Source organism: Halichoeres trimaculatus, unplaced genomic scaffold (assembly GCF_033239565.1).
Source record: "Halichoeres trimaculatus isolate MK-OKI-2021-1 unplaced genomic scaffold, fHalTri1.1 fHalTri1_scaffold_12, whole genome shotgun sequence".
Lineage (NCBI taxonomy): Eukaryota > Metazoa > Chordata > Actinopteri > Labriformes > Labridae > Halichoeres > Halichoeres trimaculatus.
The window spans coordinates 15,320,610-15,342,879 of record NW_027437190.1 but is presented as its reverse complement, the minus strand read 5'-3'; the positions used below and the strand labels follow the sequence as shown (position 1 = coordinate 15,342,879).

Below are 22,270 nucleotides of genomic sequence, written 5' to 3'. Positions count from 1 at the left end.
ATTAATAAAGCTTTCAAGATTTTTTTTTTTTAAATTAAGAAATTTTTGCATTTTTTTTATTTCATTTTTTTTAGTCATTTTTCAGATTTGAAAAAAAAAGTGGATTTTTGGTAGATTTAGTTTGATTAGATTCCTGAATTTCTGCAAATTTGGCAAAATTATTCAAATTCAATTTTTTAAAACTTTTGCAATTTTTTTCAATTTTTCAAAAATTAGCAAATTTTTGGAATAATGATTTTTTGGGGGCAGATTTAGGAAATTTTGGCAAATTTTTGAAGTTTCGATTTTTTTTTTTTTTTGACACTTATCAAAATTTCATACATTTTGCATATTTATGTAATTTATACCTTATTTTTCCTTTTAAAGAATTTGCCCTTTTTTCGAATTAAAAAACGTAGACATCAAAAAAAAAAAAAGGAAAACAAACCTCTTGTTCAGTTAATTTTATCCTTACACTTTTTTTTACTATGTTTTTAATTTTATACACTTTTTTGTCTTTATTGTGAAGATAAAACAGATTTTGTGGCTCCTGAATGACTTTAATCCAGGTGAGCTGAGGAAAAATGGCTCATGTGAAAGTAAAGGTTGCAGACCCCTGCTGTATAACTTGGTCATCTTGATAAATCCCTCCTCTACTGTTGTCATACCACTACGAGGCGCTAGGTGTGCTCGAGCGCCCACAGCTGTTTCCGGTTCCCGTGTCACTCATTTGTAGTTCCCTCTCTCTTCATTGTGTTGTTTCCATGACTTGTGAGTCGCTCATCCTCAGCCACATACTCTGTGTATTCGTCGACTTGGCGATTTTTTCCCGGTTCTTCCTAACAGATAAAGGAATTGTCTTGTATTGTTACAAAACGGATGCATTTGAGATCCAAGTGTGATTTAATTATTACTCAAAAGCAACGCCATGTCATCATCCTTTCCTCCTACCTGGCGTGAGAGGTGAAGAACAACAATGAGGTGTGTCATAAGTGGATTGAGAAGGAGAGTGTGTTTCACATAACAGAGAGAAGACTACGGGGACATTAAGACCGCCACAGATGCAGTTGCTGGACAGGTAAGGCAAGACGAATCTGAAATGTCCACTGTGTGAATGAAATGTCACATTCTTTGAGACTTTGACCCATAACTCTTGGTATGATTGCCACGTCAAACGGTCAGCGCACACCTGCAGATTTCTCTGTTTCATTCCTTTACAGAGAGCTGTCATGTCTGTTGAGTACACCATTGATATTCAGCTAACTGAGCTGGGATTCCTGACGGACTCTTCTGACTCGCGGTACACCTCCCAAGGAGAGTCACCCACATCACCTGGTGACTCATCCTTGGCCAGCCACCCTCCCACTACACACCAAGGAACATATAAACAACAGCTACTGCTAAATGGCCATCAGGCTGTTGATGGGAAAGAATCAGGTGCAGTCAAACAGAATGGAAGCTTTGAAGAAAGTGCAGTGGATTTAACGCCTGCACAGAGACTACCACCTGAACAAGACAAAAAACTTCTACAAAAGCCTGTGGTCGTCTTAACCCCTCTGACCCCTAGACCACAACAGCTGAAGCAGGATCAAATTACAGGGGATTTTTTAGTTAGTAAAAGAGCTGCACGGAAAGGTTCAGAAGAAGAGAAACAAAGTAAAGAGGATGACTCTGATGACAGCGATGTTTCCGGAGTTTATGAGGATGATGAAGAGGATGAGGAAGATGAAGAGGAGGAAGAACCTAATGGTATGATCAATTCACCGCACTCTCATACAGTACCATGTTGTTAACCCTGTGCGTCTTCCTTTGATAATGTTGACTTGCTGTGATTTGATTTCCAAAATCTCTTTGACCTGTTTGAAACTCATCAGTATTGGTCTAAGCGTTGGATGAGATATCTTTATAGTGATCATTTGAAATTTTTTTTTCTGTTTGCATGCAGTGTGTACATAACTAATCATCCAAACTTGAATTTCCATCTCCTTTCAGAGTCAGGTCAGCCAGGGGACTATAGCTGCAGTGTTTGTGGTCTCGAGCTTCCCTCCAAATTCAAGCTCCAAGACCACATGAACCTGCACACTGGAGCCCGTCCATACGGCTGTGCTGAATGTGGGAAACGCTTCTGCCAAATCAGCAGCTACCGTGCCCATCTGCGCACACATGCCCAGTCTGTAGTCAAACGCTTTGAGTGTCGTGTTTGTCATAAGGGCTTCTCTTACCAAAAAGATTTGAAATGCCACGTGGCCCTTTCTCACTGGGAGGATACTTATTACGAATGTGACCAATGCAAACGTGTATTTACGTGCCTGAAGGCCTGTCAGTCTCACGTGTTGCAGCGTGAATGCTTGCAGAATACATGCGAAAAGTGTGGGCGAAATTTCTCTTCTCCTGAACCCCTTGCACGCCACAGGAAAAAGCCTTGCCTTTGCATTTTTAAATGCACTGATTGCAAAAAGACGTTTACTAAGAAGATTGCTCTGCTGAAACACAGCTTCTCCCACCTTGGTTTGTTACCTTACACATGCGTTCGCTGCCACTGCCACTTCCGCCTGGCAAGGCTGTACCTTAAGCACAAGTGTGAGCCTGAACGCATTCACTGCTTGGCATGTCTCAGAGAATTCCCCAGTGAGAAAGACTTCCAGCAGCACAAAAAAGACACTGGCTGCTGGGGCGGTCGGGAGCCCAAAGGGGATGAGATCAGATGTATGGAGTGCGGAGAGAGGTTTGACACTTCGGATGAGCTGAAGAAACATGCTGGGGCTCACCAGAGGGTGCTGAAGTGTGCTGAATGCAGTAAGGGGTTCCGGTCTGCTTTGCTACTAATGTCCCACATGGGCGGTCATGCTGGAAACTCCCCATGTCTTTGTCAAGCCTGTGGGCTTGGCTTTCCCCATCAGCAGAACTACGACAGTCACCTGAAGACCTGTGGGCAAACACCTCCACCCAAGGTGAGTGAGGATGTTCAGTATACTTTTGTCCTCCCATAAATGTAACAATTGACACAATAATTTTTCTTAAAGAGTAACTTAACACCAGGTTAACAAGTAGTATTAAATGGGGATTTTGAATGTTGAAGCTTTGGAAACCAGTGTGCTGACTGTGGTTTGTGCGATTAATTTTTTACCAGACAGTGTTGAAAATTATGATGACCCAGTACATATTTCATATTCCAGATCTTAGTATGCAGAATATTGCCAGGATCTGGATCATACTGTTACATCTGTCAGGAATTGTGGTGATCCAGTCTTGTATTGTTTTGCAAAGCAATCTGTCCATTTATCGTGGCGTTATATCACACATATGATGAAAACAGCCATTCCTCACAATGATAAAGAATCCTTTTAAAAAAATCCTGGATCCAGACGGTGATCCACATCACCTCCAAAATTGAATCACTTCTGTCTTATCCAATTTTGAACATTTCCTGAAAATTTCATGACGACCCATTTGTTAGTTTTTGAGTTATGCTGTTGACAGACAGACAAACAAACTCTCCCAAAAACATAACCTCCTTGGCGGAGGTAATGAATAGAAAAAAACTCAAAAACAAATCAAACAGTTTCAGTTTGAATTAAGTGATTTGGTCAGGATGTCAGGTGACTCCTCACAGAGTCACAGTTAACCTCTTTTAATTTGTGCCATGTTACCTGTTTGAAACTTTATAAATCCTTTTTAGGAGAACAAAAACTACCGCTCTGCTGCTGCTGCTCCACTCATTCAAATTAATTTCTTCTCCTGCAGCTTTAACAATGGTTTTCCATTTACTTTTCCGTGTACTGTTGAGTTGAATGAGTTGAATCCATGCATAATAATCAGAAAACATGTTTCTCAGTTTAGGTGTATCTTGATCCCTTAGTGGGAGGTTTAACGTTTTTTTTTTTTCAAAAAAGGGAAATTTCTTTGCATATCTATTTTTTAGGACAGGTGCGTCGGAGGTTTTGAAATTGAACTTTTTTTTTCACATGGATTAAATTGAAATGTGTTTTGCACAACTTAATGAAAATATTGTTTCCCTGGTCCTTTATTTTAGAATCCTGCCAAGAAATGTCATGTCTCGAAGAGATCTTCATCTAACACGACGTCGCTGAACACAGAGCCAGGGTCATCAGTTCCAAAAAGTAAGGAAGCAAAACCAGAGTCATTGGTTCCAAAAAGAACTGAAGCAAAACCAGATTCACCACTTCCAAAAAGGACTGAAGCAAAACCAGATTCACCACTTTCAACAAGAAGAATAGGAAAATCACAAACGTCAAATCCAGGGGAGTACCAGGTTATAACAGTCCAAACAAATCGGAAGAATAAAAAAAGATCAGCGGCACCTGTGCCTGTACATCTGCCTCATCATCCTGGACCTGTGATGGAGGGTTTGTCTGCCGGTGTGGATCCATCATCCGGAGTATGGAAGCTAACTCTTGACAGACCTCTGGATCCAGTTTCTGAAATTGTGTTGTTTCTTCCTGTCTGTGCAACGCAAGCAAATGGCTTAGCTCTTCCCTCTGTGATACCTCAAAGTCCAGCAGCTCCAGCTCTGCAGGTCCAGTCTCAAGTAGCTTTTCCTCTTGTTACTCCTGAGCGCCTTGGAGAGAGTGCTGCCCTCGGCCAAAATGCTCCTCTGGGTATGGTAACTGGGATTAAAGAGGATCCCATTTCTGACTTACCCTTTGATTTGTCCATGAAGTCAGCCAGGTCCAGGTCTGCTCTCAGTCCCGTTCCTCTAAATCCTGTTAAAAGTGAACTAGAGGAAGTTAAAATCTCAGTTGATGCAAATAACTCCGAAGGACAAACACTGAAAAACAGCTATATAGAGCCATACCATCAGGTTAAGCGGGTTAAAACTGATCCCATGGATCTGTCTACATCCTCTGGTCTGATCACAGACATTAAGAAGGAGGCCTGGTGAGGAGGCCTCTCTGAAGCTGCTCTTATGTTTGCACTCTCAAAAACTAACGAAACAGAAACAGCAGTCCTGCAGCTGCTGCATGTAAGGCAGGCATGAAAAGAGATTAAGAGTATTGTAAAAATATTATATTTGTCTCCACTACACCTGAACATTTACACCTTTCATTTTTGTATGGTAAAAGATAGGAAGTGAAGAGGGGGTGGTGATGATACCGGAGACTAAGGGGCATGTGTGGAGTGCAAACACAGTCATGTAGAGGTACATTTGGACCAGGATTTTGTTTCTAACTTTATTTTGACTGGTTAACTGATATATGTTTCTCTCTTATTAAATGTATTTGTTAGGAATTAAGGGGCAAAATATCATTCATTCAGGTTTTGGATGATGTGCCACATAAACCTGACAGAGTGAGTTATAAGGAAAAAGAAGAAAAAGGCAAAGTAAGAAATGAATGCATTGAGGTACCTGCTTAATCAAAACAAAATTTTTAGAATCAGTTTACAGGAGAAAATAAGTTATAAATGAATTAGATAAGGCAGTGCAATTTAGTTTTTATCCAGATAAAACCTCCAGTTTGGGTTTTGCAATTTTTTGTAGGATTGCCATTAATTTTTCAGAAAATTAGAATCAAACTAAGTAATTTGATTTAAACCTGCTATTTTTTTAGTTCCTATGATGTGTGGATTTTGGCAGCCCCAGTAAACAAAGTGCATTGTTTGGCATTCCATTTAAAGCCCTGGTTAAGTGGATTGATTATCTTTCTGTTGGTCCATTTTATCTCTGAAAACACACAACAACTGATAGGATACATCATTCCTATTAAAAAAGTGGATCCCTAATTCTAAATAACTCTTAAATGGATATAACTTAGAACTGGCTTTGTACTTACCTTATCCTCCTCCCTCATGAGCTTGAGAGTCAGGGATTCACTGACTTTGCAATCTGTCCTGGAAAAGAGACCCACTTTTATGATAATGTAAGATGTGGTCTCAGGTTTATGGTATCCATCTAACCTGTTGATCTTCCTGTGCAGTGCACCTGTCTTATTCTGGTTTTGATTCATAGACATCCTGAGCTTCCAGATAACATAGTCATGGGATCTGATGTTAATGTATTTTCTTCTACCTGATATAGACTTAGCTGTAAACTGTGTGACTTTTGGTATAGAGTAGAAACACTTTACTATGTATGAGGATGAAAACATTCCAAGCTTTGGATTCTGGTGGACTTTGTTTTGTTTGTATTTGGGTAAAGTTTGTGGTAATGAACACCTCTGTAGTGATGGTCATAACACCATGCAATATTGTACAGAATTCCTCACAGCATTTAACATATCCTGGATTCTCTAGGTTTATTTAAATATTTTAAGTTAAAAAATCTACTGGATTTCTTGGTATTCTGCTGTAAACATCCGATGCAAGTATTTGTATAAGTGCAAATAATACTTGATAATCATTATTTTAAAATCATGTCACCTTATGATTTTGTGTCTTTACTCCCTTTTGATATTTTTTTCTAAAGGTTAATAAATATTTTTATTTAAAGCTTCATTGTTGTAGTAAAATGTTGTGCATTTTTGGTTAACAGATTTTTTTGTTTGTATAGAGTGAGATACATTTGTGGTAGAGTAAAACTTAAATGATATTGTGGACCCAGTTAAAAACACAGAGGTTCAGGTAAATATTTTACTATGGCAAATGATTTTTTTTTTTTTTTAAAGGTTTTCTTAAAGATTACAATGACACAAAGAGACAAGACAGATGACCAAAGGAAACACAAAGAAATAAAATGACACCACAAGTAGGAAATAAATGCCTGAGGAATTGATGGAGGGAGGTGGAACGTGATGTGGTTCAGGGTACAAACATACCAATTTCATGTTAAATAGATTCCAGTGAATACATCCAGGAGGTGGAAACACATTAAAGCTGTCAGAACACAGGAAACAGTATCTTTACAGAGGAATATAGACAGTACGTAAAATGAGATTAAGATGTTAACACAGAAATTGACTGATGGTATCACAGAGCCTGCTCAGACCCTTATCAAACCCTGACAGCAGGACATTTCCGTAGCAAATGTAGCTGATGACCGGTCATATCAAACTAAATCAGAGGATTTTTCATACATCTTTGAGAGATTTATAGGTGTCGTGTAAGCTCTGTATAAAACTGTTGATTGTGCAATCTTGTACTTGATAAATGCAAGATCTCTTCATTTAAGCCCTCTGTGAGGTTGTCAAAGCTAAAGTCACATTACCAGGACTCGTGAGTGGAAGTGTACACTTCATGAACATCAAATTAAACACATCTTGAAATGCAGGGTAAGAAATTGATACGAATCTGGTAGTTTAACTGGATATAAATGCATGAAACGATGTCCATGTAACAATACACACCCATCAAGGTAAGAGCTTGATACAAATCTGCTAGGTTAACTGGATATAGCTGTAAAACCAAATATTTAATTGTATACATTTTACTTAATATTAATCAACCCTTTTGTGTTTTATTTTACTTGCTATAATTATTTATCTATTCATGAGTGGCTCACATGCACATCATGTTTTTGTTCAGTCAGTCAGCGCTGTTTAGGAAAAGAGGCGGGAAAGGGGTGTCGTTTTGTCACGTGATTTAAAGAACCCGGAAACATAACGTTTGCCAGATGATGACGAGAGAGCCTAACGGGAGTGTGTCACTGTGAAGATAAAATAACGTTGATATGAACATATTTATTACCTGCCAAATCAATACTTTTAATCACCTGAATAAAACTAATTGGAATCGTGTGTATAAATTGTAGCGGTTCATTTGGGTATCACAATACCGTTTGTTTACATTCATGGACAAAGAGAGGAGAAGCGACACAGTAAGTAGACGAAACCATTTGCAGCTTGAATTATGCGAAGGAACCAGTTCAGTTCAGCTCAAAACATGGCACATTTTAGCTTCCTTTTCTTTCGTTTAATTTCATGCTGGACCTGTTTTTTTGTGTGTGTAACTGCGTCATTATTTTCTGCAGTGCACCTGGATGGAGATGCACCAGTTCATTGGTGACCTCATTACATCTGGACACAGCACGAAGACTCAGCCAGGTGGACTGTCCGCTGCATGGGGCGTGATTGGTGACGGTGCTGAGGCTATAAGGTTTAGGGGGACTTCACTTGAACCTCTACCTACTCAGACCCAGGAGAAGCCAGAGTCAGAGCCTGGGAAACAAATGCAGACTGGTGCAGCACAGAGGAAAGAAGAGACCAGACCAGTTAGAAAAGGTTAGAGTGTTAAGATGAGATAAAGGCATGTTATTAATAAAATATTCACACAGTTATCTAACTGATTTTTCCCTCTCTTCAATGCATAGATGTGCATTTTGCCTGCACTTGCCCTAGCTGCCCCTACTCAGCGTCTTCACATTTCTTTGAGACTTTAAAACCCAGACAACCTTTGACCTCCAGCAGATCCTCTACACTGGGCCTCAGCATAGCTGATACTGAACCCAGCAGCAGCACCACATCTGAAGTAGAGACCGGACCATCCTGCCGCCCACACAGGGAGGAGGTAGATGGAGGAACACGAAGCACAGCAATACCCTCAGATATTCCTCCTCCCAGAGCTGACCCCAGCTCCTTGTCCCATCTCTCCTTATTTCCTTGTTTTTGTTGCCATCGCAGCCTCCAAACTTGCACCCAGGCACCAGGCAACCATGACAGCTTAGATTCACCATTTCCTCACACACACGCCCATCATCATTTTCACCATCACCACTGTCCGTTAACCTCCTGTTTACCCTGCCCTCAGCTCTCAAGCCCCTTCCCTTGTCTGTCATGCCAGCACTCCTTTCCCACCTGTGCTCAGGGGTGCCACCACCAGCACAGGCACATGCACACAAAGCAACTAGAGGAAGGAGGCAGAGCAGCATCAAATACATTGACACAGCATCCCTGCATGCACTGCTCAGCCTCTTTTTCCAGACCATCCCAGTTGCTGCAGCATCAGCGCTGTGAGCACACCCACAAACCCTCTGGATTCCTCTGCACAGAGTGCGGCAGGACCTTCAACTCACACAGCAACCTCCGTATTCACCTCAATGTGCACACTGGAGCCCGGCCCTACTCCTGCTCCGACTGTGGGAAGAGTTTCAGCCAGTCTGGGGCTCTAAAGATCCACAGGCGAATCCACACAGGTGAGAGGCCATATTCATGTGGATTTTGTGGTAGGGGGTTCCCCCATCTTGCAGGGGTCCGGGCTCATCAGAGGATCCACACCGGAGAGAAACCCTACCGCTGCAGCCAGTGTGGGAAATGCTTCACCCAGTCTGGAGCTCTTAAGATCCATACCAGGATTCACACAGGTGAGAAGCCTTTTGTCTGCAATGTCTGTGGAAAGGGCTTCTCCAATCGTTCTGGGATCCGGTTCCACTATCGCACAGTCCACGGACTTGTCCCTGAGCATGCTGGAGAAGCCGGACCAGTAAGTGTTTATCAGGGACCAGCAGACAGAGGTTATCCTCTGGGGCGTCCAAAGACTTTTCCTCATGCTAGCATTGGGCTTAATGCCCATAAAAGCCTGCAAAGCAGCTCACACACAGCTCAGAACTCCTCAGGTTCTCCTTCTTGTCCTGGCCTGGTTCCTCTTATCCGAAATGAGAGGAAATCTCACCCAGAAAGCTTAGACCCAGATAGTAACAGTGAGGTGCTTGTGTATGCATGTGAAGACTGTGGGCTGCGTTTTAAAGATGCTCCATCCAGGAACAGACACCAGACTCTGATGCACTATTCTTCGGTGAGGGTAGAGGAGGAGGAGGGACAAAAGAAGGAGTTAAAGACTAATGAGAAAGTCTGTGATAATAGTGTAGGCTGAAATCACAATTATGGTACATTTTAACATGCATAGAATAATAATAATTAAGGTAATTAATGTTTAAAAACATTTAAACTGCTTCAAGTTACTTGTAAAATGAACACATTCTGTAGTCAACTCGTTGATATTACACTTCTTTAAGATTTCCTTTGTGAAATTAATCCCAGTGTCCATTTTAAAGCAGCCTTAAACACTTATCTGCTACAGTTATACGAGTCTAAGTCAGAAATTCATTTTCTTAACAAAGTTGATTTATTGTGCCTTACCAGCAGTGGGAGGAATGAGAAAAACCTGCTCAATAGACAGTTTTAGTAACACTCGTAGATGCAACAAAAGGCCTTGTAATTGGAACAAAGTACAATCTTGTGTTCTTATACTATCTCTTTTGTCTCAAAAGGAGACAAAGAATAAAGCAACACTTCTTCAAATTTCAGTCAAGTGTTAAGTCGTTTACGGGGATAACACTTCTGTTCTCTGACAAAAATGACTGACCAATCAACTCAACAGAGAGTTAAAATAAAGAGACCATATGCTGGGACTGGTGGGTGAGTACTGGTCAAGGTCACTGCAGCGGCTTGAACAACAGGATCACTAATCAAGTCCTCCATCTGGATCCCAGCTCCATCTTACCTCTTGTGCCTTTGTATTCATGTAAAGCAATGTTTGTTCTGTTAGGGATAACTGAAAATGATCTGAAGTGTTACAACCAGCAGACAAATAAATACATTTTTAAATGTTAAAAGCTAAAGAGTGCCACCTAGTGGTTCTGCACAAACACAGCAACAATTATAACCAACTTGTTACAACTGTACCATTTATAGTGCTTTATAAATGTTATTTCAGTACTCTGAATTTATACATTATGAATATGTTTGTGAGGACTATTGATAAATTCAACAGACTCTTGTTTTTGCTTTAACCTGTTAAAAAGGTCAAACCATAAATTGCTGTAAGTGTTCTTTAAAAGTGCAACTTGTGATTAAACATTTTGTTATTTAACAGTTCCTCTGAGACACAGTTAACCCTGGATTTCTTCCCTACATCACAGGATATTCCACTGTACAACAATGTCTTTGTATAAAGAAAATATTTGCATCCATATGGCTCTCAGATCTGTTTACTGTACATGCAGGGTCATCCACTGCGCCTTGCAGACTTTCGGCTCATCCCTGGGGTGCAGCTCCGTCGGTGTAAGCACACTCTTAACAACACTGTCTGGCTTTGTGTTCAGCTGAGATCACCCTCTGGTCCTGACACATTTATCTCAGAAGAGTCTTTTTCTCCATGTCTGAGCTGCTCACAAAGGCTCTTCATACGTGTGCTTCTGTAGTGATGAGTCGCATGACTTTGGCTCAGCATAGACTACGCTAACCGGGCGTGGGCCGTTAGCATGAAGAGCGGGAGTACAGTAGCCATTGGACAGCATTCTGTGAGAGGGGCAGTCATACTGAGAGCGGCTGGGTGTCATCCTCGAGCTGCCGCTGGGTGCTGGTACAAGAGGTCCATGTGACTCAGAGAGCTGCTCACTGAATGGAGTGGCGTACTCGGGCTCTGGGGGAAGAGGCTCAGCGTACTCTGGAAGGTTTCCAGGCGTGTCATAATGGCTGAAGGAGAAGGGGGCTGTGTAGCCTTCCTCTGATGAAGGCCTAAACGTTGACCCGACTTTCTGTCCGACTGCAGGCTCGGCATAGTCTGGAAAGATGAGTTGAAGTTAGTCTTAACCATGATAGTATTACATTTCTTTCAATTTGAAGAAAAATGTTGGCAAGACGTTCAGCTTATCTTGCTAATGTTGGCTTGTCCATTGAGTTTCTGTCAAATCTGTCAGCATAGCCAGCACTGAGCTGTTCCTAAGCAACCAGCAAAGGCTTAAAGAAGCTACAGGTCCCCTAAACAAAAGACCTCTCATAAAGCAACTTTTTATGTATGTTTCAGCCAAACAAATGAAAATGAGTTTACTTTAAAGAGCTTTGCATTTAATTTTGGTCTGTTTTTTTAGCTGTTTTTTTCACATCTTCAAGTCTTCAAGCAAAGAAAAGCTGTTGGTTGCATTAGTTAGTTCTGTAAGATTTTTCCCTGTGACTAAAGTTCAGTACTGTCACTTTGTTGAGCTGTCCAATCAACCAATGATGTGTGACGGAGAACCACAATGATCTGAGTCTGTTTTGTTTTCAGTTGATTTGTATCTTGCACTGTAGTTTCTGGAAAATGACTCTTTTAATTTTGTTCAATAGCAGTTTCATCTCAGGTCAAATATCAAGCCTTCATGAGGTGCTTTGCCACCAACACATTTTTTTCACAGAGGTCCCTCTGCAGCTTTGCAATGTAGTGCCATCAGATATTTGCACCTATCTGCCTTAGAACATGCGATTTCACATTGCATCATGTAAACTAAACACAGGTCCTGCCCGAGAGAAGAGTCAAGCAACATTTCAAAATCATCAATTTCTGTTCTTTTGGAGAACCGTCTCATATTCCATAATTTTTGGAGAGTAAAATAAATAATGTCAACTGGGACATTGTGTGTACCAAACCTGCCCACGACCTCCAACAGTTTTACACTGACACCTCTGTAACACCACTGTCACTACCTCTGAGCTCAGCTGATGGACCAAGCCAGCCTCACCAGTTGAGCCTCAGTTCATTCTAGGTTGAAGTAAGGTGTTGTTACTATCCTGTCTTAATGCCTCATTTATACAGGGACAGTAGACTTTGCAGTGCTACAGTTGGATCCATCCAGACCTCTCAGATGAGCTGTGGCGTGGGGGGACAAGACCTTACCCAAGAGCCCACAAGGAGCCTCAGAACCAGAGCTATTTTAATTAGATGGGCTTTGCTGAGGGCTTTGATTGTCTTAGCTTTGACCCTCTGTCCTGTTTATCACTGGACCTCTTGGCTTAGGGCCCCCTCACTGGGGGAGGGGATGGATGGAGGAGGCAAAGAGCTGGGGAGCTGTTGGTGGGGAGGAGGGAGTGGGCTGAGCGCCCTTTATCGAGCTCCAATTAAAGGGTCTCTTTCAGAGCAGCTCCCTGGACCAAAGAAAGGAATGTTTATACCGCGGCTGGGTGATGGGCTGAGCTGGGGGGAAAGAATGGAGCGCCCGTGGAGAGAGCTGTTTGCTTGTCAGGCCTGGCAGGAGCTTCTCAAACTGACTGATGAAGCCAGAGAATATTAGGGCAGGAAACAAGAGGGACAGCCGAGCCTCAAAACTCTAAACCAGCAGTAATCCATGAATGGTCAATGAAAAACTAGGCAAGAAGACCACAGTGGAGTATGACTTCTTACCATTAAGGGGAGGGCTTGGCAGAGCATCGTGGACATTTCTCTTCAGAGGGTAGGAGATAAGCTCAGACTGGGAGCAGGGGAGACTCTTCGACTGAAAGCTTTGACAACCTTTTTGACACACAGACACACAGCTTTAGAGGATCTGACGGCTGAACAATGCTGAAAATGGTTATTTAAGAGTCCTTGACTTACTTGTGGGTAGCGAATACTTCAACTGTGATTCCTTCTTCCTGCATAAAGCATTAAAGGGCGAGACATGAACAACACAGTTTCTGAAGGGTGTTTTTTTAACATAGGAGCATCATTCAGGCAAAAATACTGGGAGAAAATATGAAATGATTTGTCTTTCTCAATAAATAATGCAGAGAAAATCAACATATTCTGAACAGTTTAATAGAATCAAAATGTGGTACCTTCTTTTCCACCAGACTCCGGCCAACAAACAACTGCCGCACATTATCAGAGACAAGACCACTCCCACTGCCACTATGACTGGTTGACTGGAGCCTGTAGGACAGTAAGTGGGTGAGTGAGCAAACAGTTGTATCAGTGTGAGGCAGGAATGCATTTTATTGCTCTATAAGCAAAGACAGAGCACATTTTTCTTATAAACACAACACGAACCCTGGTATTAGTTCTCACCGTGATAACACTAGAAACAAAAATTTTAATATTTTTCTCTCATGTCAGGAGCCCCTTTGCAGTATTGTTGTTTTTATAAATATTTTTGCAGACTGCAACTGTTTTTTGGTATGGTTAATGGCTGATTTTGGCATAGGTCTTTTTTTATTACAATGTCATCTGTATGAATTCGTAAACATGATGTGCGTTAACCTCCTGGTTTTTGTGCTATAAGGAAGAAAGGTTTTAAAAAAAAAGTCACAATAAATGTGACAGAAGGTATGACAGGTAAGAGAAGGGTACACACCCAGCCTTGTCTCCACCAACACTGGACCCTCAGTGGGGGTAGGAGTGGGTGTCTGTGGTATAACCACGTTCACTTTGATGGATGGAGATTCTGTTTAAACACACACACATAAGAGACACACACATGAGTTTCACAGGGCTTTACAGAAACTATCCACAGGTGATTTGGAGCAACAATATGAGACAACCCACCAGTGTCTGGGCGAGACCTCGGGGTGAATTTTGCAACAGGACAGCCAAGGACCTGGACCTGAGTTGAGGCTCGGCCATGCCAGCTCAGCGGCTGCAAACGGACAAACCGAGCCACCACAGGAGGAAAAAAGCTGTTTAGCACCCTGAGGTGGCCGTCGGTGTAGGCCTGAAACACCTGGAGGCCACGACAAGCAGATTTAATCATTAACAGAAAACACCAGGAAGTACACTCAGTTTGAACACCAGCTCTGTTTGACTGAACCAACAAGCCCACATGAGTGAATGAAGAACAATACACACCTTTTTTTCTCTGCTGAGGGCGCCTTTGTAAAGCTTCCAGTTTTTTCTGTCCTTGCTGAAAAGAAGAATGAAGGATTCTATGTAGTACTTGTTTGATCCTGTTGTTATAATTCCTAAAAAAAAAAGAGTATGCTGTTTTTAGTTAAGCGAATCAGTATGACAGAGTAAATACATACTTAAAAAAAACACAATACTTTTCATCTACATTAATAAATTTATGGAAACAGGCAGAAAACAAGAATCAGAACAGCCTTAAATTTGTAGTAGTGTCATTAGAGAGTAGAATGTTTTGTGAAAACAAATATTAGCATATATAGTTTAAAAAAAACATTTTCTAAACTTACCTGTGATGTTACTTTTCTCACTGAGCTCCAGCTCCACCCAAGGCTCAGGGTCATTACTGTCAGCAGTCCATGGTAAGAACTTTGTGTGCTCCTGATCCTTCTTATCCCAGGAAGATGAGGCGTTCAAACTGGAAACACTCAGGATGTTTTTACATTCTGTTTTTTGAGTGGAGAAAAAAAAATGGGCTGATGACCATTAACCCATTGGGATGCTGTGTAAAATGTAGACAGAAACCAAATCTGACGGTGTATAAATCATTCAAAACCACTTGGTTATTAAAAATTTCGCCAAAGACAACATTAAAAACGATGAAACTGAAAAATTTGATTGCTGACTCATTACATTAGTTTGTAACAGGTTAGCGTCTTGACTGGGTATGAAAACTGCTGAGTCAGGAGTCAAGATGAAGATGTGAACCTCAGCGAAATGCAAATTGCTCAGCAAGAAGAGATGATGCAACTCATTGGTAAACATTAAGTGTAGTTGACATCAAATTTAAACGGTATTTTTCAGGTTTCACAAGTTTTGTCTCGTCTTTCATTGACATGCTATAGGCTTGAAATTATGTCCCAACCATCAAATTCTGCTTTTAATCATTTTTACACAGCCTAACTTATGTGGAATTGGAGGTTGTAAAACATTAAAATGCATAAAATACTAAATAAATAAATAAATTAGTTAATTAAAAAAAAAGAAAATCACAAGCATTCATTGTTACTTCAGTGCTTATGTATATATCATATTTTATGTTATTTCGTTTTATTTTTGTATTTTTCGACTGACTCCGTCAATTGCTGCTGTTAACACAACAATTTCCCATTTCCAATAAAATAATTCAATTGTATTATATTGTATTCTATTCTAGTATTTCTTTGCATCTCTTTATTTGCAGCAGAAGCATTCTGTCAATCAGGAAAACCCACCTTTTCTCTTATTAGTCAATCATATAACACCCGATTGTGAATCTCTTTCCTTGAAAGTGTTCACAAAAGCTGTCTGACACCAACCAAATGGAAGTAAAGAGAGATGCTACAATGAAAATTGTTGTCGGTTCTTGCTTGTTATCAGGATTGCTACTGTATGTCACATTTGAAGCAGCAGTTTTTCTTTCTCTATGTACTTCAAAATGAGTCAAAAACTACCTCCAAAAGTTTGAGATACTACAGTACCACACCCATTCAAATTTTGTTGTGAAGTCATGTAGTGAGGCCATTGATGTACCTTGACTGAAGAGCAGCTTCTTCTCAGATAATGACCCCCTGCCATAAGACGACAGTTGAAAAAGTCAGGATGATCCAAGGGTCAAGGCTCAACAACACACACACACACTGACCGACTTACTGATATCTAACTTTCTTATTGCAATCAAAGCAGACTTACATTTTTGACAGGACACCGTTGGCAAAAGTGGATTCATAGAGTTTTATACTTTTCCCACGGGACACAGTGACATGACCTCCCAGACTATCGGACACTGCTCCAGCATGAACTGCAGCCTTGCATAGGACTGAGGTCTGCAGAACAGGATGTTTGATGCACTTTCAGACATTCAATCAAAACATAACACTGACGAAATGTAATGTTGTTTACTTACATCTCTGTAACCCTGTTCAGAGTTTCCCCAAACATCCCCTGAGACATTCTTACATCCAGCGGGGCAGTACACACTGGGAAACAGCAGAGTCACAAGTAAGAAACTACACAGCTCAACCAGATCAATATTAGTTTAAGAAACATCAACGTAAGGGGTTACTTACTTCAAAAGCTGCCAGCTATAGTGAGATCCTCGTTGTAAACAAGAGATGAGATCTGTTAGAGAAAAAGAGACACTCGTAATTAACAATCCACACTAATGGTTTAAACTTTCTTGCAAAGAGCATGAACAGCACAACTCGAGCTTACATAATCATCAAACAACACACAATCAGCTCCTGTGTAAGACGGTCTAACATGTCCTATGTGTGCTACATTAGGGGATGAGCAGCCGTCACTGTTGATGTGACTAAACCCTTTGTTTCTGTGACTTTGTCACTGTTCACGAGAACAGTGAACGGTCCTCGTGTGATTCCAACTAACAGACTGGGGCTTGTGTGTCTGGACATGGGCTTAGCTCCAGACACCCAGACACAGCCAGATTTCATAAACAACTCAGTCAAAAACAGGAAACTATGATACATACTGTACAGCACAGATTACTTCATCCAGGGAAAAGGAAGCTAGCCCTAAATATAGACTAGCATCCAGACAAAGCAAGCCCACATAGTTATTAAAACGATACACATGCAGACTTAACCTCTAGGTCTACTTATCTTTAAGTTTGGTACACAGACAGTTAACATCTTAACAACGACATGAATTCATATTTACACGTTTCAATTTGTTGTTTCAAAACAAGAGTTGATATGCAGACACAAATGCAAGATCAGTAAACGTGGGATCGTCTTGGGTTTGTAATAGTTAATGTAGAGATGAAGAGGAGGAGGGAGAGGAGGAGGAGAAGGAGGAGGAGGTGGTTGGGGTTTAAGAGGGAGGTGAGAAAAAGAAATCCAGCCACTTTAAGCGACAGACTGAAGCCTGAGGCCTCACTTCATTCAGCCTCAGTAAAGGAGTCCGAGTAAACACGCCACAGCACAGATAGTGATGGAGGATGAATGCCAACAAGAGGTGACTCACACACACGCAAATCAACACCACACACACACACGTGGGGAAAATGTTCATGCAGACATTGGGCGTATACCATAAATCCAGTGAAAGCTTGTTAAAGAGCAAAATCCATATGTTATATGCAAACTAATGTACCACAGACATCATTCTCATTGAGCATGAAAAAAATGTCACAAGCAGTGATTAACCTGCTCCAAATATCATACCTGGATACTGGTCTGTGGTGTAAGACAGCAGAAACCCTCGTCCTGAGCGGTGTGAGCCTGACCTGTAACTTATCGTTGCTTCGTTGCTTCTTAGAGTCAAATTCTTCTGGGATGCATCAAGCCTGCCACATACTGGACCTGTGATCATAAAGACCCACAAACTACATGTGTAAACGCACACAAACATTTTCCACACCCTGACGACCACAGATGCCTGCACAGACAGTAAGACACATTGTGAAATAGTTGAACATCTCCTTTGATGAGCATTTGCCAACAGATGAAGATGACTGGAGGGCAAGTCGTCACAACAGTATTTCCTGTCATGTTTGCCTCCATTGACAGAAAATGTACAGCAGAAGGAAAAGCCATACAGACGAGGATCATACATTTTGTATGATCCAGCGAACACAAAAGGCTGCTTAACAGATTATTTTTACTGACTGCATTTTTCAGACATTATTTTGGAGCGCTGTCAGAATTGTATGCCCTTAAGGCACTACTTGATACACCTGGTTGGAAGTGATGCACATGCCTCTTGCATAAAGGGGTTTGCCTGTTCAGTCAATGTGTCAACAGAAAGGCATGCATGGTGTGTATTCTCGTAGGTGAAAGAACGTCAGTAATGACATAAAACATAAAAATCACACAAGTAGTGTTTCAAAACAGAATGAAGTCAAGAAAGAAGAATTATTAGACTTCTTTCATTTTTGAGAGACACTGTTTCGAATGATCTTACCCAGACTCTGTTCTCCATTCCTGTCTGTTATCACAAGAGAGCCATTTCTGCACCCTGGACTGCTCTCAATGTCAAAATCCCCAAACAAGAGTCGCAGCATTCGGCCCTCTGGCACCCGAAGCCTCCATTTACACCAGGTGTTGCTGGGGTAGGTGCCCGGGTAGTTCTGAGAGGCCAGCGTTCCAGACTCTGGGCCCAGCACTGTATGTCCGCAGCCATTACCTGAAACAACAACAACAACAACAACAACAAAAACAGAAAGAAGTGTTTAGGGATTTTTTAAATGTAAGATGAAGACATATTGCTGAGAAACCATCAGAAATGGCTGCTGTTTGGTGATGCCATTTTGACGTAACGGTGAAGAAGTGCACCCCATGTATTGAGGCTGTTGTCTCAGTAGCAGCCAGTCAAAGTTCAGTTCCCCATGCTCTCCACCAAGTCTCCAACTCTACCCACTTTCCTCTTACTAATAAAAATTTTTTTTTTGCCCTATTCTGGGGCTTAAAACTCCTGAATTTAACTTTTGAAAAGTAGCTGGAGTTGAAGAGTAAGGTTGTAGTCACTTTAAAGTTCTTCATGGGGACAGATTTTTCCCTCTTTCTTTACACTACTTCAAAATTTAAGAATAATAAAAGCTTAAGTTTAGGGTGTTTAATACAAATAATCACAGATGTAGAAAAATATTTTTTCTTGTTATAGAAGTCAACCAAACTTTCATCATATTCAATTCTAAACCACAACAAGACTTAGCTCTGAACATCTATTTCCATAGACCAGTTTATTCCACTACTTATCAACTGATAGAGAGAAATGGCATCACATTTGCTTATTTTGCTTTACTTGAAGGACTTTGCTTCAAAATTTGACACATTTGACATCACAGATAAGGAATGTAGGGCTGAACGATTTTGCAAAAAATAATCTAATTGCAATTTTTTTCGACCAAAATTGCGATTGCGATTCAGCATACAATTTTTTATTTTTTATTTTTTTGGGGGTGGGGGCTTTTACCTTCTGCATTGTTCACTTAACACAAGTTTTACAGTATGACTAACCAACAAAAGATACTGTTAGCATTTAAACAAGCCTTTTTTTGCATTCCTTAACTGAAAAAGAAAAAGGAACACATTGAAATTTTACTGACCTCCAGCTGTCAGTAAGAGTAACAAACCATACAGAAAAAAGTGACCAAGGGGTATGACTCTACGATCTACTGGATGGATCTTTGTAGCCCACAGGGGTTTTTTTTGCCAGAAAAAAAGAGCATTTTGACTTTTGCTGGTTTTAAGGGAGAACAAGTACAAGTAACTATATTCCCTCCAGGTCTGTGTACATAAAACTTTTTTTTCTCTAATTGCAGCCTTTGTGATTTGAGAATTGCATTCTATTACATTGCGATGTCGGTTTAAAATTAATTAATTGTTCAGCCCTAAAGGAATGTAAAGGCTTTTTAAGGTGAAACATTCAAACTTTTCAAATGATGAGCTCCCTAAATGTTTCAGCCATGCTGCATACTGACAAACAAGAAATAATCATCTCCCTACCTGAAAATCAGTGATGATCACTTAATTTTACCTCAGTTTATTTTCTAACACATTTGTGTGGCTTCAAAATAATCAGGTGAGCATCTCAAGTCTAAACTAAATCCTAATACCACAGACATTTTGTCATTAATTCTCCTCATTCAATACATGGAGTATTAAGGCTTTGTTGTTGCACTATTTCAGGAGGGATGAGTAAGAAGTCTTTTCTGAACATGCAGAGCAGACCAGGGCATGTTTATACCCTTCTGATCATAACTGTGAGATGACACAACTCTACTCCAAAGACTGTCTGGCAGAGCAGAGGACAGTCTGCTAATGTCTTTAATATCATTTCTCCTTCAAGAGAAAATGATTCTACAAAAACTAATTTTCTGCCCGTTTGGTTAAAAAGTTGATTCGTGACATTCTCTGACCAGCAGATGCTGTGACTAACACATCTGACTAGAACACAAATATTTAGATCCTTGAACATCCCGTGGTTGCAGAAAAAAATGAGTCAATTCCCACAGTGGTCACACAGAGATAAGTGCTGTGGGGGTGGCAGACTCAAAATCCCTCTCCCCTCAAAATGTCAAGTACTGACTTGCTCCAAGAATGGTCAAAACTTGAAAAGGCACCAGGGTCAATCCAAGCCCTCACTTCTCTCCTGTCCTGTCTTCCATAAAAGGCTGCTGGAGATATGGGAAGGGGGAACAGGAGGATAACCTTCCCCTCACCCTGTGTCACACACATCCTGCATCACACCAGCCGTTCCCCTGCTTCCTGACAGCTCCTTGGCCCCTAACAATACCGTAAACCTTCAGATGTTATTGCCCCTCCTCAAACCCCCAAAGGATTCCCTGGAAATGCCACAGCGACACACCGTAACCGCAGGCAACAGAGCGAGGATCTGTCACCTTCCGGTTGGAGGCCACAGTGGCTTCAGTGCTGGGGAAGTTCTGGGTGGCTGGAAATCTTTTCGCTGCTCACTGGACCTTCGCTTCAGGGCTGTCTGTGTCTAGTTTGATACAGAGAGTTGGACATGTGATTTCTAAATGTAAAGTTGGGGGACTAAATTACAAGAAAATGGGAGCTAACTGGGAGGCAGGATAGCAATCCAAAGCAGCCCAGCGACATTGTTTTCCACATGCCTGCAGGTCCTTACAGGTCCATACTGGCAGATGGGATGTTCACCTGTGCTACCTGTCACTACATTGCCTTATCCTGTCTTGTGTGTCAATCACAATGTTGTAACAATAAAGCTGCAACGTTTCCCCCTGAACGTGGCCCCACCAAATCTCTCTGCATACTTTCCAGAAAACACAATGGGATTCAGAAGAAGTAATTGACCCTGGGCTTAATCATCTTCCTCTGAGAAACAGACACAAACAAGCAAAGGGATTTGTGGTGTTACAGTCACAGTCTGCGGGGAAGCAAATTGTTTTTCTATTGGTCTGTGTATATGTATGGTGACTGTGATTCACACTGAGATGAGTGTTATCTGGAAAGAAAACTTGTGGGAAAGGTGGGCTGACAGCTGGGGGTAGGTAAATATGTACAAGGGAAGAGTATGTGAAGAATTCAACCGTAACATCACATGGCCTATCTTTGTGACTACCTGTAATAGAAATACAGCATTTTGACACTGATCTAAGCACAAATGATTAAGTCTAACAATCAGAACAGGCCAAAAACAGACTGGACTTGTCCATTAAAGTTGTAGACAAAGAGAAACGCGGATATAAAACGTTAAAACAAGACAGCCTGTCTATAGCTATGATAATGCTAGGTTTGGTAAGGATGCAAACCCGTCTAGCCATAAAAAACTTGTAAAACTTCTCAAAATTTTTAACTGTTTCACTTCTTGTAAGCGCATGCCGTCGATTTTTAAAAGTTATTATTGATCTGTTTATCTGCTTCTCCAGATCATCAACCTAGTTCTCGTAGCATTAAGCTAACAGGATGATTGACACAGATGTGCCCAAGTCTTTATCTTATCAAAAGCGCAACAAAACTGTATTTTTCTTACCCTCCTGGCCATGAACACCAATAGAACAGACGCTCAAAATTATCCAAAAACCGCCAACAAGAGACTTTACAGCATCCCGGATGTTTTGGCACTTTGTCAGCATGATTTCCAGGGGTCTGCATGTAGAAAGTAAGGTGCAAGCCCCGACGGCTTGGGGTCCAGGCTTCAGTGAAAAGTTGTGGTGCAAAGTTCTGACAATTTTCTATTGGCTAAGGGGCGTGGCCTCGAGCCCTCATTGGCTCTCTACCAGTGTCAATCAAAGAACACAAGGCATTCCATTCCCAAGTAGGGGTGGGCTGATCTGAGAGCAGTTGGT

At 41.1% G+C, this 22,270-nt stretch overlaps 3 protein-coding genes across 3 annotated transcripts; 2 read left to right on the top strand and 1 right to left on the bottom strand.

The window, feature by feature from the left end:
• Positions 1-668: 668 nt before the first annotated feature.
• Positions 669-6,375, top strand: LOC141800335 (uncharacterized). The gene is made up of 4 exons (XM_074682778.1): positions 669-1,057; positions 1,200-1,728; positions 1,972-2,930; positions 4,013-6,375. The coding sequence occupies exons 2-4, from the start codon at positions 1,209-1,211 to the stop codon at positions 4,880-4,882; spliced, it is 2,349 nt and encodes a 782-aa protein (XP_074538879.1). The 5' UTR covers positions 669-1,057; positions 1,200-1,208; the 3' UTR covers positions 4,883-6,375.
• Positions 6,376-7,523: 1,148 nt separating this feature from the next.
• Positions 7,524-9,741, top strand: LOC141800337 (uncharacterized). Its single transcript, XM_074682780.1, has 3 exons — positions 7,524-7,750; positions 7,904-8,153; positions 8,243-9,741. The coding sequence occupies exons 1-3, from the start codon at positions 7,724-7,726 to the stop codon at positions 9,739-9,741; spliced, it is 1,776 nt and encodes a 591-aa protein (XP_074538881.1). The 5' UTR covers positions 7,524-7,723.
• Positions 9,742-10,815: 1,074 nt separating this feature from the next.
• LOC141800336 (discoidin, CUB and LCCL domain-containing protein 1) lies at positions 10,816-22,112 on the bottom strand. Its single transcript, XM_074682779.1, has 15 exons — positions 21,955-22,112; positions 18,403-18,624; positions 17,664-17,801; positions 16,548-16,599; positions 16,385-16,457; positions 16,171-16,304; positions 16,012-16,049; positions 14,790-14,945; positions 14,446-14,558; positions 14,146-14,320; positions 13,955-14,044; positions 13,440-13,533; positions 13,219-13,256; positions 13,027-13,134; positions 10,816-11,433 (listed from the first exon to the last, which is right to left on the bottom strand). Exons 1-15 carry the CDS (start codon positions 22,055-22,057, stop codon positions 11,039-11,041), a joined length of 1,929 nt encoding a protein of 642 aa, XP_074538880.1. The 5' UTR covers positions 22,058-22,112; the 3' UTR covers positions 10,816-11,038.
• Between the last annotated feature and the right edge of the window lie 158 nt (positions 22,113-22,270).